Source organism: Elgaria multicarinata, chromosome 1 (assembly GCF_023053635.1).
Source record: "Elgaria multicarinata webbii isolate HBS135686 ecotype San Diego chromosome 1, rElgMul1.1.pri, whole genome shotgun sequence".
Taxonomy (NCBI): domain Eukaryota; kingdom Metazoa; phylum Chordata; class Lepidosauria; order Squamata; family Anguidae; genus Elgaria; species Elgaria multicarinata.
In genome coordinates, this window is record NC_086171.1 from 151,127,144 (window position 1) to 151,144,473 (window position 17,330).

Consider the following 17,330-nt stretch of genomic DNA (forward strand, 5'->3'; position numbering starts at 1 on the left):
GGAAGGAGAATGCAAACAGGCACAGGGAAGTGTAAACAGGCACAGGGTAGGGCAAAAATATGATTATATTTATATTATATTATATTATATTATATTATATTATATTATATTATATTATATAAATATGATTAGGCTGGTAGTGCATGTTGGTAGCATAGATGTGCTCCCATCCAATGCATTTCAGTCTGGGCTACCAGAATTAATAATTTTACAGTTTGATGGACCAGCATGGTTGTTGTTTTTCCCCTTCCCCCAGACTAAAAATATCAGAACAGTTAATCAGAATATAGGAATGCCTTACACAGAGTCAGATAATTGGTTTTTAAAGCATTGTGTTCCTTACCTGAAGATGCCAGGACTTTCCCCACCGATCATGATGGAAAGGAAAGTGCACCATAGCTAGATGTAACCTTCCTCTTCCAAGAGCCAAGGAAGCAGAGTTACCATAAAGGGGGAAATGCAAGTTAGAAGATATTCTAGAGTAAGGTTACTTCATTAAAGAAGATGGGTTCTGATCTGAAGACTCTTGGGAACAGAATGAGTGAAATTAGCAATTCCAATCTTAAGAGGATTTGTTTCCGGAACAAATTGAGGTGTAATAAGATCTGAACAGATCTGAAAGTTTAAGAACCTAGAAGTCTCCTGGCTGCATTTCTAAAACACAGCCATGCATCTTTTTCAAGTCTTTGTCACTCTAGGGTTTAAAACACAACATTCCTTGGTTTGCCCACTGGCTGCTTCCAGAATGCATACCAAGTGGTTAAAACCATCCAAGCTTGGGATTTCAGCCAGTTTGTCCTATATGGATCTGGCTGCTGAAACCCCAAAAGTACAAGCAGTTTATTTGCTCTGCTCTCTCAAATGCTTCTCTGATCATTGAAGTGCCAGGTTTTCTCTCTACCTAACAAACCTGATCCTAGGCATGTTTATTCAGAAATAAGTCTCACTGAGTTCACAGGAGGTTACTCCTAAATAGATGTACATATTAGGAAATCCACAGGAAATGGGACTTACTTCAGAGAAAACATGCCTAGGATTGGGCTGCATTCCAGAATGGGGGCGGGGCGGGGCGGGGTAAGAAGGCCCTGAATCAAATCCACAAGCCTCACTCCAAGGCCTCCCAGTTTCAGCCACATCTTTTCCCCTTCTAAAACCTTTTAAAAATCATACAGTAGCTAAGGGAGCCATTACAAAAGGTATGGGGGGCAGACAGGTCCCCCACCCCACCCCACCCCTCTTCTCATCCAAGCACTAAACATGGTTAGGTTTGGATAGACAACCTGAGTAAACCAAGCAACGCAGTAAACCAAACAATGCCCTTCTCAGAGGGGCACATCGCCACAGATACAACCAGGCATAGGGGCCCTTGAACAGATGTGGGATGGCAAATCTTATTCTCCCCACAGCCTTCTAAAACAGTAGCTAAAGGTACCCACCATCACAAAATGTATGGTCGTAATTCGAACCCTGGATGCAAAAACTTATGCACACCTAAGGGAGAGCCAGCCCATACACTGGGACTCAAATAAACAGTGCATAAGATCAGGACACAGAGCATCTTAAATCCCAGAGGCCTCATGGATGCTACCCTATCCGCATTCATACATGAGGGGTGGAGATAGAGAGAAGTAAATGAAGCTGAGTTCATAGCCACCCTAGTGCACAGAGAAGTGGGCATCTGATTGCAGTGTTAGCGGATCTTAGCTGCAGGCAGCAATGCATCACACACCCACAGGTGAGGTGTCTCCTTGGCTAGGGGTCCACACTGGAGTGAATGATTGTGGTGTGGTTGGCAGCTGAGCCTCTCCAGCCTCCAATGCAGTCCTGCTCCAATCATGGCACATCCAAGGCCAGGTGACCTTAAAATAATGAGTCAGAGAAAAAGTTGTGTGTGCTCGCACGTGCACATACATGTGTGTTATTTAATGTTAATTTAATAACTGAGGCTGCAATCCTAGACTTACTTACCTGAGAATAAGTTCCATTAAACTCAATGGGGGTTATTTCTGAGTAGACCTGCGTAGGATTCCACTTCACACATATTTACTTAAAATTAAGGCGGAAATACAAAAAAATCAACCCTGTTTTCTGATGCAGTCCCATTGCTTCCCTCGGTGAAATTTGATGGCAGCACTGAGATGGTTGGATTATAGTGTACTTATTTATCTAAGTGTGACTCTGTTCAGCACTGGAGTGTTGGGAGGCCTGCACACACATGCTAGACTGACTACTACCATGCATGCAAGAAGAAGTAAAACATCCACAGGATTTGTATGATGGACTACTTGGGGGCACACTCAGAGTGAGGGGTTTAAACAGGGATCAGTGGTGGACATTTCTTTTCCATTCCCTTTAAAGCAAGCCCATGTGCTTTACAACTAGGTTCAAAGGAAGCTTTCCACCCAGATTAATACATTTTACTTGGGTCCCCCATCATATGATCAGAGAAAGGGAGGAGGGAATCACCCGACTGAGATTTACTTCATAATTCACAGAGGAGGGTCGTTATGGACATGAAAACTTCAGACTGCCTGCTTTGAGAGTGAAATTCCTCCCAATGTTTGGGGAGGGCGGAACCCTCCAAAAGTCATTCATGGTTAAAGGAATTATTAGTATTATTAACAATAACAACAAATATTGGACCTATGCCAGAGCAATGCAGCTCCTTTGGTGACTACTATAGGAAAGTTTCAATAAATAAGCACTGCTGGGGGTTAGACACTTTTCTGCTCTTGTCCATTCACCCTGAGTAATGTGCATTTTTATGTGGCTCTATAAGCCAGGCAATTCCAATATTTCAGAGGTACATCAAACTTAGCAGTAGTTCTTTCCAAATCTGTTTGGGGCAATTTCCCCCCAACACCACAGTTCCCAAAAAACAACCCCTATGATTGCAGTGGGTCCCTACTCTATGTGTGACTAAATCTGGTACTAATCTAATAAATTTACGGAGGGAAGATGTGAGATCTGGGTTGAGTCCCCACCCCCACCCCCACCCCCACCCCGGCTTTGCCAAGGGCTGTTTTTGTGACACTGAACAAGTTGCTTCTATTTCAGTTTCCAGAGAAAGAACAGAGATCAGCCTGACAAGGGTTACTAGGAGGATGGCCAGAATTAGACAGCATCAAAGGACATACACACATTGAGCCTAATCCTGACCATACTCTGGGAAGTCCTAACAATTCACTTCTAAGGTAGGGCTTAGATTTGCAGCTTTAATGCTATAGTTAATTCATTTGCAGGAGGAAAACCAACTGTAGAAAGGATAGAAGTCCAAGCTGAAGTCATTGTCACAACTGCAAACATAAATGGTAAGGATAGGTTTGATGGGAACTGAAAGTACAGTGGAATTAGTTGGTGAGCTTTGATTATGAACCATTAGTTAGGCCAAAGGGGATGACAGGAATCTCAACAGATCTGAAAGGAGGAATGAGAATAATTAATCTTTTTGCTGGAAGAAACTGACCATAGTCGACTTCTGATTGGAAAGGGGACCAAGTCAGCCTCGTTGTCTTAAAGAATCCTTTTCCTTATTGGTTCTGGCAAGCTCCTGTGAGTTTATCAAGCGACTCCATTTTACTTTATTTTTTGATTGCCCTTCTGCCTCTCACACAAGCACAGTTCACAAAGCACCCAAAGAGGCAAAATTCAGTCAAGTACTAAATAACTCTATCCAAAGGTACAGAACACCATGCACACACACACACACACACACTTGGAAGGACATCTGTGCCATTGAGTTCAGTGGAAGCCTCTTATATGGAAGACATGATGGACTGCCTACATTAAAGGAGGTGGGAAAAGGAGCTGAACCAAGCAGCAAAGGTGAGAGATGAAATCTTGTGCTGCAACAAGAGTGGAGAAATGCATCGTCATATTGTAATTTGTAACAATCCAGATCCACTATATTCAGCGGAGAATTTGGCTAATTACATTGCAAGCTCCAAATTGAGTACAATAGAATATAAAAAAGGGATAGAAAGAGCCCAGAAATTAATTATTTGTTTTAGAAAAACAATATAATTTTGAAACCCCAATCAGTTTATCAGATAGTGGCTTGGGCCACATCTCTCATAAGGGGATTAGACAGAATCATATAGAAGAGGCCTATATCAGCCACTATTAATCCCAGCAGCTGAAAGGAACCTCCATGTTGCAGGGCAGTACACCTCTTTGGCTCCAAGCTGCCAGTGCTCTACTTACAGACTTCCCGGAAGCATGTGGCTGGCCACTGATGGAAGCACGATGCTGACTTGAATGGATCCTTGGTCTGTTCCTGCAGAACTTTTCTTATGTCCTTCTGATCAACTTAGGCAGCAATGCTATAGACAACTCATCTGGGAGTAAGTCTCGTTGAAAATGAGCCTTACTTCTGAGTATACATGGATAGGACTGTGGTGTTAGGAGCTGGAATAACTACTGTTCTGTTTTCCAGTCTTGGTTTAATTATTTGATCCCAATTTAAATGCAATAATAGGGAGAAGAATGGGGAGGGGACAACTAAGAAGAGTTAGAAACATTTTATAAAGACCTGCATTTTGGGAGGGGGGGTGGCAAGGAGAAGCAGCACACCATTCAATTCAGACATCTCAAATTCCTTCTGAAATGTTCTGCACTATTTTACAATGCGAATTTTAACAAATATAAATGTACTTTAGAAACTATTTTCTCTACTTTATTTTTTTGGTAAAAACACAACAAGGTTTAATATCTTTGGTGTTAATGGAGCACGAATCCTTCACCAAAATAAATGCAAAGCAATCAAAAAGTTAAGCCAATTAGCGGTGACATTTATTGAAAGGAGGGGGGACTGTATTATTTAACTACAAAACTAGATCTAGAGGAAAGGGGAACACATAATATTAACCTGCTGGTTTTAACTTACTCTCAATGCCAATTCCGTTCTAAAGATTGGGTATTTTAAAAAAAACAACGGGGAGGGCAAGCGACCAAATAACTCCTAGGCTAAATCATTTGATCGATATTTTTTTCTCTTTTGAGGTCACCAAAGGCAATTAGGAGCTATTAGATCCTGCATTTGGATTAAGCTGGAAGATCAAAGACTGTGTTACATACCAGGCTTCCACTTGGCACCTGTTGTTACAGCTACGTAAAGGGCTAAAAAAATTTAAAAAAAAAAAAAAACACGAACGACGTGCCTAACTATTGACTGTATCCACGAAGTGGACCACCTACTTAGGTACAGACTCTGCAGAATTTAAAACGATAATAACAATAGTAATAACAACAACATTAACCACCCGTCCTGCTATTCTGAAGGACTTTTATTTGGGGAAACTCACAAGTCCCCCCCCACACACACACACTCCGATTGAAGTTTAAATTGGAATTACTGCTGCCTGCAATTAAAACAATGTCTCCACCCCCCTTTTTAAAAGCACCCCTCGGCTTGAGTAGAGCTACCTTAGAGTGAAGAAATAGGGTCTCCATTGCCAAAGATTTGCAAGTATTATATTGGAAGGAAGGATGGTTTTGCAGAACCAGTCGAGCCTTGGAACCCACCCAGTCAGTAAATCGGGTACACTAGTTACAGTAAGATCATCTCCGAACCTACGCTACGTTTAAACTGGTTTGAAAGTAGTTTCATTATCGTGGCTCCTGTTGCCTGGGATTTCTGGGAACTGCCGGTTTGGGTGGTCCTCAGAATTATTTGTCAGAGATCAACCCCACCCAGCCACCCACTCTTCGCAGAACTGCACTTCCCACGATCCCTTCGTTGGGAGACAAGCACCAAGCAAGTTTTATAGTGCAGACATAGGAGTTGGCACTCTTTTCCCTTTAGATCCAAACTCTCCGATCCAGACCAGCTTCATCCTATCGCGTAGCACAGCCGCTATTTATCTAGGCACAGTGCACTACTCGGAGACAAACCCAGTGATTTCAACGGAGCTTACTCTCAACTGAGTATAAGCTTGCAGGCTCGGTTTTGAAGACCACCGAGATGGGACCATGGAAGGAGGGGGCCCTCACCAAGCAATAGCCCACCCCACAAGGAGCAGAATGGCTGAGCCCTAAAGAAAGCAGAGACGAATTTAATCCGATTCTGCTTTTGAAACGAGTTTCTCAATAACCAAATTCACACCTTAAAGGCTTGATTCTATCCAGGACAGAAGCATTTCGTTTTAAGCCACTGTACTAGGTTCAGTGGAACCAAACCAGGGCCAGATCTACACCAAGCAGGATATAGCACTAACAAAAGCCGTATAAGGTGTGTGTGAATGGCCCCCAACAGTTGCCAGTACACTTCAGTACCGCTATAAAGCAGTGGTGTGGCTCCTGCCTCTTATATACTGTTTTCATACTGCTTTCATAGTGCTGTATCCTGCTTGGTGTAGATCTGGCCCAGTTTACATCCAGGTGCTTCCGTTAATCTGGGCCGTGGCACAACAGGCCGGGAGACAGTCAAGAGAAGCGAAGAGGTCGATTCAGGAAATGGAGTGGCGTTCTCGCTTTAAGGCAAACAGGGGGAAGGGAAGCTTCTCTCTTCACACCACCCTTCTCAGAGCGGGAGTGAAGATGAAGCAGCAGATCACTTGACAATCATACACTTTACATATTACTTAAGTCATCTTGAAGACTATTTGCTTCGTAGCCAAGGGGGGTTACGATCACTTTATGCGTAAGCTAGCCTTGTAGGCTCTTATTCGGAAGTGCACCTCCTCGATTTCAAGTTCCAAGTAATCGTACTTAGGATCAAGCAAACAGTCGGAATAGAAATTCCCCTTAAGGTGTCCCTCCATCCCCCCCCCCCCCCCAGAAATTAGGCATCCCTTCCTTCTCCCAAAGACCTATTATTACCTGGCTGTCGCTCTGAAAAAAACCCTGCAAGAAGAAAAACCCTTCAAATCACTTTGGATAAAATAAAACAGAGTAAAACATTGAACTTCATAGAGTTACACTAAAGTAAGCGAGAGTGAACCTATAGCTAGATTTTTCCATCGACAGTGCCAAGAAGTTTACCTATTTTTCATCTGCCTTAGGAGCTTCATTTTAATAATAATAATAATAATAATAATAATAATAATTGCCAAATGTCCCAGGATAAATCAATATTAACACATTCACTCCGGATTCAACAGTGCTCCAATTGTCCAGGGTGGGTTGCAATTAGATCACGAGTTGACCAGACTTCAATCTCCAAAGCACTTATTCCGAATTGTCCTCTTCAGGTTCCTGGAGCTATTAGATAGCATAAATGGCCTGAAGATCAGAGACAGCAGGAATAAACTTCGTTTGGCCTGGCCAGGTTCTGTGGAGCCTGGTGCAGGCAAGATAGAAGCGGATCTATAACCACCAGGGATATTACGCTTGCTACCTTAGTTCTTAGCAAGCTAGTTCCTTTCTCCAAAAATGCCTCAGCCATTCCGATAAGAATGTTTGAAAACCACAGTTTCTTACACTGTTCAGCAATGGGCAGGGGGGCACTTTAAGCATGCTCAGAGAGACCACATCAACTAATTCCAGGACAAAGTCCTCCTGGCACATATTAGGCCTTGCCCCACCATGCCTTGCTAAGCCTACCGTGCTGTATACTCCAGAGAGAGCCGCAGGTTATAAACCATTGTACACATCCCAAGACAAAATCTCCCCACCACCACCCTGTCCCATGACCGCTGCCGCCCCAAATGGAAGCTGAATGTATCTTTTTCGGAGGTGGCAATTGGCATAATAAAATATGATGTTTTGTTACCATCAAAACACCCATGCTATGAGGGGAGGCATCCTTACTTTCCTCTTGGCCCTGTTCGGTTAGTTCACATCCCTGCCACCCAGGAAACCATGTCTGCGCCCAGAGCAACGAAAGGCACCCTCGCTTCCCAGCAGCCTCGAGATTGGTTCTGAGCTCTTTCCTATCGCTTTGGAAGCCCTGTCCTCTCATCACCGGTGATGCCCTCGGAAGAACGTGGCCGTGGGTTCGAAAGCCTCCGTCAATTTCTCCTTGCGCTTTAGAAAACAAAACAAATAAGCAGGACTGATCCTGATACAGAGGTTGTAAAACTCCGGGTCTCTTTCCTCCTGTGGAACCAGAACATCAGTGGCACCCGAGTTTCCTCCATTTCCAAGATGCCCTGGGAAATTTCCCACTCTGCAAAACTTTCCTGCCGCCTCCCACAGCCAAACTCTCCTTTGTACTAGGTTAATTCAAGCGAGCTTCTCTCTCTCTCTCCCACCCCCCACCCCACCCCACCCCACCCCACCCCACCGCCTTTGCCCTGCCTCCCAAACTAAGAAAAGCTGACAGTCTATTATTCCCTTGTACTTAGTAGTTACCAGTTCCCGGCCCCCCCTCCGTGTTTCAAACTTCCCTTTCAAAGCCTCTTTAAGAAGATGGACCATGTTTTAAAAAGTTCTTTAATTGGGTAATAACCGCGCGCGCACACACACACACTTCCTGAGTCTTTAGATGTACAGAGCGAAAGGAAGGGGGAGAATAGGACTTTTGATGCTTCGAAATTTTGTAGAAACCATTTCCCACCACCAGCCCCGCATGTCCACGGTTTTCTCTACAGATGGAGAGAGTGGGTGGTCGCTGTGGCCCCCTCCCTCAAACCTTGTCGCTTCTCAGTACCTTTCTGAGAAGTAAACTAGCGCCCTTAATTAACAGCCCATCCGCACTCCACTGAAACTGAAGTACTTTTAAATCGGTTCATCCCCCTTGCACTTTACAGAGTCGTTCCCTGTGAAATGAGATTATAATTCGCTGAAGCAGTTTTATATTTCCTCGGGGACTTTAGAAGAGTACCAAATTACTGATCCAGTTCCTTTACTCCACCTTAACTTCTAATTCTCTGCAACACCTCTTAAGATTCCCCCTCTCTGCTTTTACACCCGATGACTCCTATCCACAAATCAGGATTGATAGATAGTGTAAGTAGAGCGAGCCTCCGAAAGACTCTCATTTTACTGGATCGAACTGAAAGAGATGCCCAAGGTATTCGAAAAGTGGCAGAAAAATTATGTTGGGAGATTTTAAAAATACAGGGTGACTTTGAAAAGTCTTGCTGCTTTCTAATAGAACTTTTTTTCCACTGGGGAAAAATTGCTAACTAATAAATATTTTTCTCTTTTTAAAATGTCTATTGTGTCTCAGGATCTTTTCAAGGATAGGCGGGAGTTGATAGAAAAATATCCTTCTCTAGTCATGATTGAAAGAAAGAAAGAAAGAAAGAAAGAAAGAAAGAAAGAAAGAAAGAAAGAAAGAGCCCCAAGACAGAGACTTTTAAGGCAAAATAAAATCACGCCTATAATTAAGACCTTAAATCTACCGTGAAGATGTTTTGCACGTGATGACTGAACGAACGAGGAATACAAGGGGCCGAAACGGAATGTATATCCACTGCACAGCTTTTAACACACACCAAGAAGTCACGCTCCAAATATTTCCGTGATGCTGGTTAGAAACAAACGGTACAGTCAAAGGGGGCTGCGATCCTGACCCTTCCTAATTCCCAAATCACTTTCAAATGCGCCTCCAGGCTCCTGGGGGTGGCAATAATAGGAACCAGAAGAGGCCAGAAGATGATCCACTTAGGAAGGAGAAGGGCTTGATTGTGAGGGTGGAAAGGCGGCCCGAATTTAGCGCCTGGGAGAAAGAAACACAGAGACCTCCTCTCCCCTGTCTTGAATTCGCAAATCTCTTTCTCTCCACCCCCACCCCCACCCGCACACACACACTTAGCATCATCATCATCATCATCATCATCATCATCATCATCATCATCTCTACAAACCCGGATAAAAACAGTAGACATTCTCTGGCGCTTCCACACTCCGTTCTCTTCTCATGACAAGGCTGTTTATTGGCCTATTTTCGAAAACTCATTGAACAAAAACATTTTCCTTTGCAGGCTCAGGTCATTTAATAGAAGGGGGTTCTCCGGAGGAGAAGAAACGATGGCATCGCGTTGGGATCTGGCATAGGATGGCGTCCACGTCTCTTTGAGATCTGTGATAAAACTGGGAATGACGTTGGATCCCTTCATCCCCGCCCCCCTCACTTTGTAAAGCTTCTTTCTTCGAATTCTACAAGTACTTGGATCTCTCCCTCCGAATAAGCTGGATTCTGATTGATTGCCTGTTGCCCGAGAGGGAGCCTGGACTTGAATTCCTTAGCCAAGAGAAGTCATTGAGCAATGTATTAGAGAAGGGTGAGAGAGGTGGGAAGGGAACGCCTTAAATTCGCTCTGTAACATTCAACCAGCCGCTATAAAACTTTAAGGGGATCGGGTCCCTTTCCATCCCTTTAGGCTCCAATCGTACACACTTCTACCTGAGAGTAAGGCCCCTTGAACACAGTGAAGGGAACGCATATGCAGTGCACACTTCCAGATCCGCAGCCTGGCAGCGGTTCACAAGAAGCCCTAGGAATCCAGCGGATCGCCTCCCAGTTGGCTTCCTCGAGGCCAAGCAGACGAACTGGGCTTAAGGATCAATAGCTCCGTGTGCAACATCCCAAGAAAAAGCCACACAGCCATACGTATTGGTCAATACGCCAGTAGATGAGGAAATAGTGGGCCAGGGTCACCTAATAGGTTTTGTTTAAGGTTTAATTAGGCCAGATTTTTGTCCCCATGGAGGAGAGAGAGAGAGAGAGAGAGAGAGAGAGAGAGAGAGAGAGAGAGAGAGAGAGAGAGAGAGAGAGAGAGAGAGAGAGAGAGACTTGTTCGTAGGCCCAGGAGGCGTAGAGAAATGACTGCTTTCGACTATCCCGCTAACATCTCACACACACACACACACACACACACACACACACACACACACACACACACACACACAAACGAACCAACAGCCCCTCCAGGGCATAACATTGTTGAGCACCTCGCTCTTAAATCCAGGCCAGTTGGGAAGGAAAGGGGGATAGAAGAAGATTTTCGTGGGACTCACACACACACCGCCTTTCCAGCTGCTGTGCATCCTTTTTACCCATATAAGCACAAGGGCCATTAGAAGTCCTCTTTGGGAGGCGGGGAGACCGCTGATTCCAGGCAAGAGAGAGGGTCTGCTGCTGTTTCGTTTGTGCTGGTCTCCTACGTGACAGCGAAACTGTGGCAACTGAGAGGAGGGGATAAAATAAGACCTATCACGCAACAGTCAATCTCCATAAGCATTTCTCAGAATGATTCTACCCCAGTGAAAACTGCTACCAATTACCCCAAAAATGGCAAGTTCAAGAGGTCCTTCGACCTGAAAAAAGAAACACCCGAACCACCACGACTGCGGTCCTCTTTCCCCCCACCGCACCTCGGCTTAGACAGAGGAATAAGATGCACAGACCCCCTTCCTTGAGGCGGAGCCGGCATCTCTCGAGTGAAAGGGGCTCTATTGAGGTGCGACTGAACGCTGAAATCGGCCACGGATACGCACGCAGCGCGCTCCTCCGTTAATATCCTTGGTGAAGGTTATGGAACTGACACGTTTTCTTGGAAACGAACCCCGTGGTACAAAGGACGGATGAGATGGCGCACCGAAGCCCATCACCGCACACTCACACCTGACCCTCTCTATTCAAACCGAGGGATATATACGGAAATACAAACACGGTCCTAAAACTGAGCAAAGCTAGGAAATCAAAGCAGCTCGCATTCTAGATAAAACAACATCGCCTGGTTTCACGTACCAGGGAAAGCGAGAAGAACCGTCTCAAGGTGTCGAGCCAGCCTGGCCTGCTCGCTTGTTCCAGATCGTTGGTTTCACTGATAAGGGAGAAAGAGGCGAGCTGCGTTCCAGTTCGCCTTGGTGTGTAGACGGCCAGGCCAAGAGGACGGATGGAGGCCACCGTTTCTGAGGCTGCAGTCAGTCCTCAGACGACTTACTTTGCAATTGTTCTACGGAGACGCCAGCTCTGGAATAAGCTGCTTACGCATTATAACCTTTAACCCCTGAACTCCACGTCCCGTTCCCTTCTCGCATTTTCAGAGCGGTTGTGTACATTTCAGTTCAGCGCTGTAGCTGCCACGCACGCACGCACGCACGAGCCCTCAAACTACTTACTGCTTATAATTCCCAACGAAACTGTGAACTACTTTGAAGCCCTGACTCTTTCCAAATTTCAGAAAGAAAAGATTTGACAGATGAACGATTTATGTTCCGCAAGCAAACGGTCTCTTTCAAGGCCGGTAACTCTGCTCCCGAAAGCCGCTTGGAAGGGAGCAGCCAAACAATACACCGGTTGCGTCTAATTCGATGCACACTTAGCGGTAAAGCCGTGGGATTGACTTCCAAAGAAGCCTCGATAGGATTGTGCTGCAGGCCCCGTTGATTTCAGTGGAAGTCGTTTCCAGGCGCGCTTACCAGACATACGCTGAGATTCTAAACACAGCCATTTTAATTCGATGGGATTTACTTGCAAGTGAATGCACTCAAGATCAGGGTGTCAATCAGCATGAACGCGAGCGCGCCGAGCTCACCGCTGTGGCCCCTGTTGCACGTCGCCCAGTTTCCCCCCACCCCAATCCGCAAGGGGGGGGGAATCTACGCATTGGACCTCACATAGCTGAGGAATCCGATTTAATCCTGACTGCATCTTCGCAGTCAGCAGTGATTGATGGCATTGTTTCCCTTTCACACTCCAAAAATAAAAAGGGGTGCTGTGGGGGCAACGTGGTGTGTGTTTCCCCCCCCCCCTCCAATTTTCACACACTCTTTATTTACAACTGAAACCTTTGCGGAATAAGTGAGCGTCTGGAAGCTGAAAGAGTGTGTCCGAAGGTCTTCAAAGGCGACGGACGGGCTTCACACGGCAGCTTAACCCTTTGGGCAAAATCCTCCTGGGGAGGAAAAGGGAAGATGGCGCGTCACGGAGCTGGTGGGGAGATGGAGTAGTCGAAAGGGCGACAAAGGGCCTTCCATTTGTAACCATGTGCTCAGCAATCTGGAAAATAGATGCATTTGGCCTCCTTCTCTTCTCTCTCTCTCCCCCCCCCCCCCGCCCCCGCTTTCCATGTCCTGCCTTGTAGTCTCTTTTGTGGGGACTGGACATGAAAGGGGACAACCAAGTGTCTGACAGGGGATCGCTTTTCAAAAGCAAATGTGGGCCAGAGGGAGCCCCGAGACCGCTCGCTGGGCCGCCAGGGAGGGCAAGGCTCTTTTCAGCGAACAACATCAACAAACTCCGCTGAAGGCTTGTGGGCAGGGGGGGAGGAAGGGGGGGGGGGAGAAGGCTTGGATTGAGAGACAGATGGAAAATGCTCCAAGAATCCCTCCTTCTTTCTCTCCCCCCCCCCCCACCTCCCTTCTTCATAGACCGATCTCTATGGGAGAGTCTATTATGAATATTTTAGAATGGGGCTTTAGGTCGGTTCATTCACTTATTTCTCTTTTCAGGGTCATTCAGTCACTGGTGGGGGGGGTAAAGGGGGTGACAAGACAGCCGCTGCCTAAGAGATTAAGCGAATATTTTGTTCAAATAAAGCCGGGCACTTCCAAATGTAGCCACAAATATAAAGGCATTTCAGGGCAAGGATTGGACGAAGAGGGGTGTCTGTTTGGTCCCCCCCCCCGTTCTTTGCTCACAAATTTAGGCAGAGATCTCGGATTTCAGACAGTCAAGCCAACCCTTCAGGCTCAGGAGGAAAAGTCTTACCTCTCTCCCTCCCTCTCCCCCCTCTCTCTCTCCCTCTCTCCCTCTCTCTCTCTCTCTCTCTCTCTCTCTCTCTCCCCTCCTCCTTCACTCCCTTCCTTCTTCCATGTGTCAACATTTCCAACCAAAACAAAAAGGGGGAGGAGGAGTATAATTTTCCTCCTTTAGGAACTGCTTGGCAACTTCAAGTATTTTCCGAAAACAAGAGCTTAATTGGTTGCCAAGTGTAACACCAGAGTTTGAAAGTATGATGCATAACTATACAAAAAATAATAATTTAGGTCCAGTGGTTTGAGACTTGAAATTACTGGTTTTAAAGAGACGGAAAGAACGAAATCTACCTTCCCCACCCGAAGAGTGACAATGATGGATTTAAGAGCCCACTAACAGATAAGGAAGGAAAGGTTTAATTATTAGCATTTGCTAATAATCTAAACTTCTCTTCCAGCAGGAAGTTCAGTTCTTAACACTGCTAAACAAAAGCTGCTCCGGCCCATTCATCTTGTCCTTTTTAATGGAAACAGTTTATTACATGTTCATAGGCCCTAACCCGTTTGTAAAATATAGCTGAATTTGTCCTACATTGTGTGGAAAAGTAAAACATCCCAGTTTAAAATAGGTTGTGCACTGCGTCCTGGAACCCTGTGTCTCATCCTAAAGACATTTCTTTAAACTACCCTGGCTGATAAAGCTTACTTTGAAGAGTTGAGTGTAAGAGTGGTTTGACCTCTCTATTGGAAAGTTTAAGCAGCTTCATTTCAATTACTTTTCTTAATTACCCAAATACACTCCCCCCCTTCATTATTTTTTTAAAAGACTTTTGGGCTGGTCTTAACATTAGTTACTTTCTTTTCTTTTTGTATTAAGAAAGCGAATAGCAAAACCGACTGGGCTTCTTTGAAAAGAGTTCACAAACATTTATTAATTTACACCAAAGGTGGACCAAAAAAAAAGTTACGTTGCCTTTTCCACATCAAATTATTCACAATTCTTTCAATAAAATAGGAAGGATGTACAGCTAGTGGGGAGAGCTAAGTAGGCTCTGGCACACAATATATACACACAAATAAGTCCAGATACACAAGAAACACACGAAGGGGCGGAGAGTAGGCGGATGATTGGATAACAGAGGACTTCCTGATATCGCACGATCTTTTGAGATGTGCAGTTGAAATCTCGCTCTAGTAATAATAATAATAATAACCCTCTCCTTAGGTAATAATGACTTTCAATATTGACGATATTCAAGCGAAATTCTCCTTTAACAGCTCCTTTGAGAGAAGGGCAAAATACAGACAGAGAGAAGCATCCAGGAAGAGAATTAAAAGGGAAGCTAGTGCAATATTTCTGATCCGCCGCTGCCCACTAAAACGGGCTTAAGGCTGCAATCCTATGCACACCTACCTGGGAGTAAGTCTCATTGAAGTCAGTGGGGCTTGTTTCCGGTAATCACGGTAAACACGTCAGTCCCACATCTGCTTTTGCTGGAATTGGATCGTGGAGTGAACCATTCCGAAACCATCATTATTTGCATACAAAGGATACCGTTCTCAAGCCACTTACGTCGGTGTACTTTTGCAGATTATGGGATTACTCCGGGAAAAAAAAACCTGGAGATTTACAACCGTACTGTCAAAGGAAACGTTTGGAGAAGTAGAGGTTGTAATTCTGCTGCCAACCCTGGATCCTAAAAAACCTTTCCTTGGAAGCAAGTCCTAGTGAATCCAGCTACAACTGCTTCCAAGTGGGTGTCTTAGGATCGCAGCCTTAACTATTCCCCGTCATGGTTTTTCAAGCTGCCAGAAGTCATTTGATAAGAAATACTAATTTTAAATAGAAGCTCGATAGATTTCTCGCTTCCCCCCCTAAACAGCAATCCTGAAATGGCAGGGAGACACACACACACACACACACACACACACACACACACACACACACACAAAATCGATCCAGACGCCAAACAGTCTCAAAAAAGGAAGAGTTCCTACCTTTTAAAACACAATAGGAGGGCAACTGTGAGAGTGGAGAGAAGGGAGGGGGGCGGATAAACAGACCGAGGGCTGTTGTTTTAGGATGGGGGAGGGGGCATTGTGGTTGATTGAGTTTTAAAAAGGACAGCTGTTGAGGTTTGTGAGTTTACTGGAAAAGTTCTGTCCTGTCTGCAGGAGGGATTCGTGGGTCAGGTTCAAATGGTTCGGTAAGGGAGTCAGAGCTGGAGAGAGCATAGCCAGGACCTGCGCTTGGCCACCGGCGTGGCCCGCCGGGAAGGGCGAAGCCGGCGCGGTGGTAGTGGAGCTACTGGACGGCGGTGGGGCCGAGCCGCCGCCGCCGCCGCCGCCGCCGCCAATGATATTGTCTATGGAAAAGGAAGGCCTGCTGCCGGTGCCCTGGTCCGTCTTGAGACTCTGCAGGAGCGATGCGGTGGGACTGAGCTGCCCGGCGGAGTAGAAGGCTTTCCTGCAACTCAGATCGCCGCCTAGGAAAGAGGAGAGGCCGCTGGAGAAGACCGTCGGGGCGGACGCCGAGACGCCGGGGCCCGGCGGGGCGGGCAGGGCGCAGGGCGCAGGTTGGAAGGGGAAGGTCCCCGCCGCCCCGCCGCCTCCAGCAGCCGGGTGGTGGTGGTGGTGATGGTGGTGGTGGAAGCTCTGCAGCTGCAGCCCGTAGTTGTAGCCGTAAGGTCCATAAGCGAAGCCCGGGAGGAAAGCGGCCGGGTCGGCGGCGGCCGCGGCGGCGCGCAAGAGGAGCTCCGGCGGCTGCGGGTGGAGCTGCTGCTGCTGCCGCTTGAAGCGCTTCCTCCGGCGCAGGAAGGAGCCGTTGTCGAACATATCGGCCGACTCCGGGTCCAGAGTCCAGTAGTTGCCCTTGCCCGGGTTGCCCGGCTCGCGGGGGATCTTGACGAAGCAGTCGTTGAGCGACAGGTTGTGGCGGATGGAGTTCTGCCAGGCGGGAAACTTCTCCCGGTAGTAGGGGAAGCGGCCGCTGATGAACTCGCAGATCTCGCTCAGCGTCAGCCGCTTCTTGGGGCTCTGCAGGATGGCCATGGTGATGAGCGCGATGTACGAGTAGGGCGGCTTCACCAGCGGGTTCTTGCCGCCCCCCGAAGCGCCGCCGCCAGAGGACGACGACGAAGAGGAGGAGGAGGAAGAGGCAGCCGCCGCCGCCGCCGCCGCCGCCGGGGGAGCCGTTGGTGTGGGGTGGCTGTCCCCCAGCGCGGCCTCGGCGCCTCCGGGGGTTGGGGACAGCCTCCCCCGGGCCGCCTGCTTGGGAAGGAGGCGCAGCTCGCCGTCGTCGTCGTCGTCGTCGCCGTCTTCCTCTTCCTCCTCCTCGTCGTCGTCGTCCTCGCTGAACTTGGCCTGGCCATGCTCGTGCGGCGGCCCCACCACGTCGATGTCGGCGTCCTCCACATCGGAGGGCGCCTCGTCGTCTTCCTCCTCCTCCGGCGAGGCGGCCGCCAGCAAGCCACAGGGCCGGCTACTCCCGCTGCTGCAGCCCAGGGTCATGGTGCTGGTGGCGGTGCTGGTGCCGCCGCCGCCGCCGCCCTCGCTGGCTGCCGCGACTGCCTCGAGCTCGGGCGCCTCGGCTTGGCCACCCCCTAGCGGCGGAGCGAGGGAGGAGTCCCAGGAGGAGGCGCCAGCGCTTCGCAGGGCTCGGCGGGGAGCCACAGGCGGGCGCTCGGCGGCAGCGCCCTCCCCTCAGGCGGAGAGGACGAGGCGCGGCGCGGGGACAGGGC

The 17,330-nt window shown here is 47.4% G+C and overlaps 1 protein-coding gene across 1 annotated transcript; it reads right to left on the reverse strand.

Annotated features, from left to right (window-relative positions):
* Positions 1-15,502: 15,502 nt before the first annotated feature.
* On the reverse strand, positions 15,503-17,129 carry FOXD2 (forkhead box D2). The gene has a single exon (XM_063118435.1). The coding sequence runs from the start codon at positions 17,098-17,100 to the stop codon at positions 15,706-15,708; it is 1,395 nt and encodes a 464-aa protein (XP_062974505.1). The 5' UTR covers positions 17,101-17,129; the 3' UTR covers positions 15,503-15,705.
* Positions 17,130-17,330: the final 201 nt, after the last annotated feature.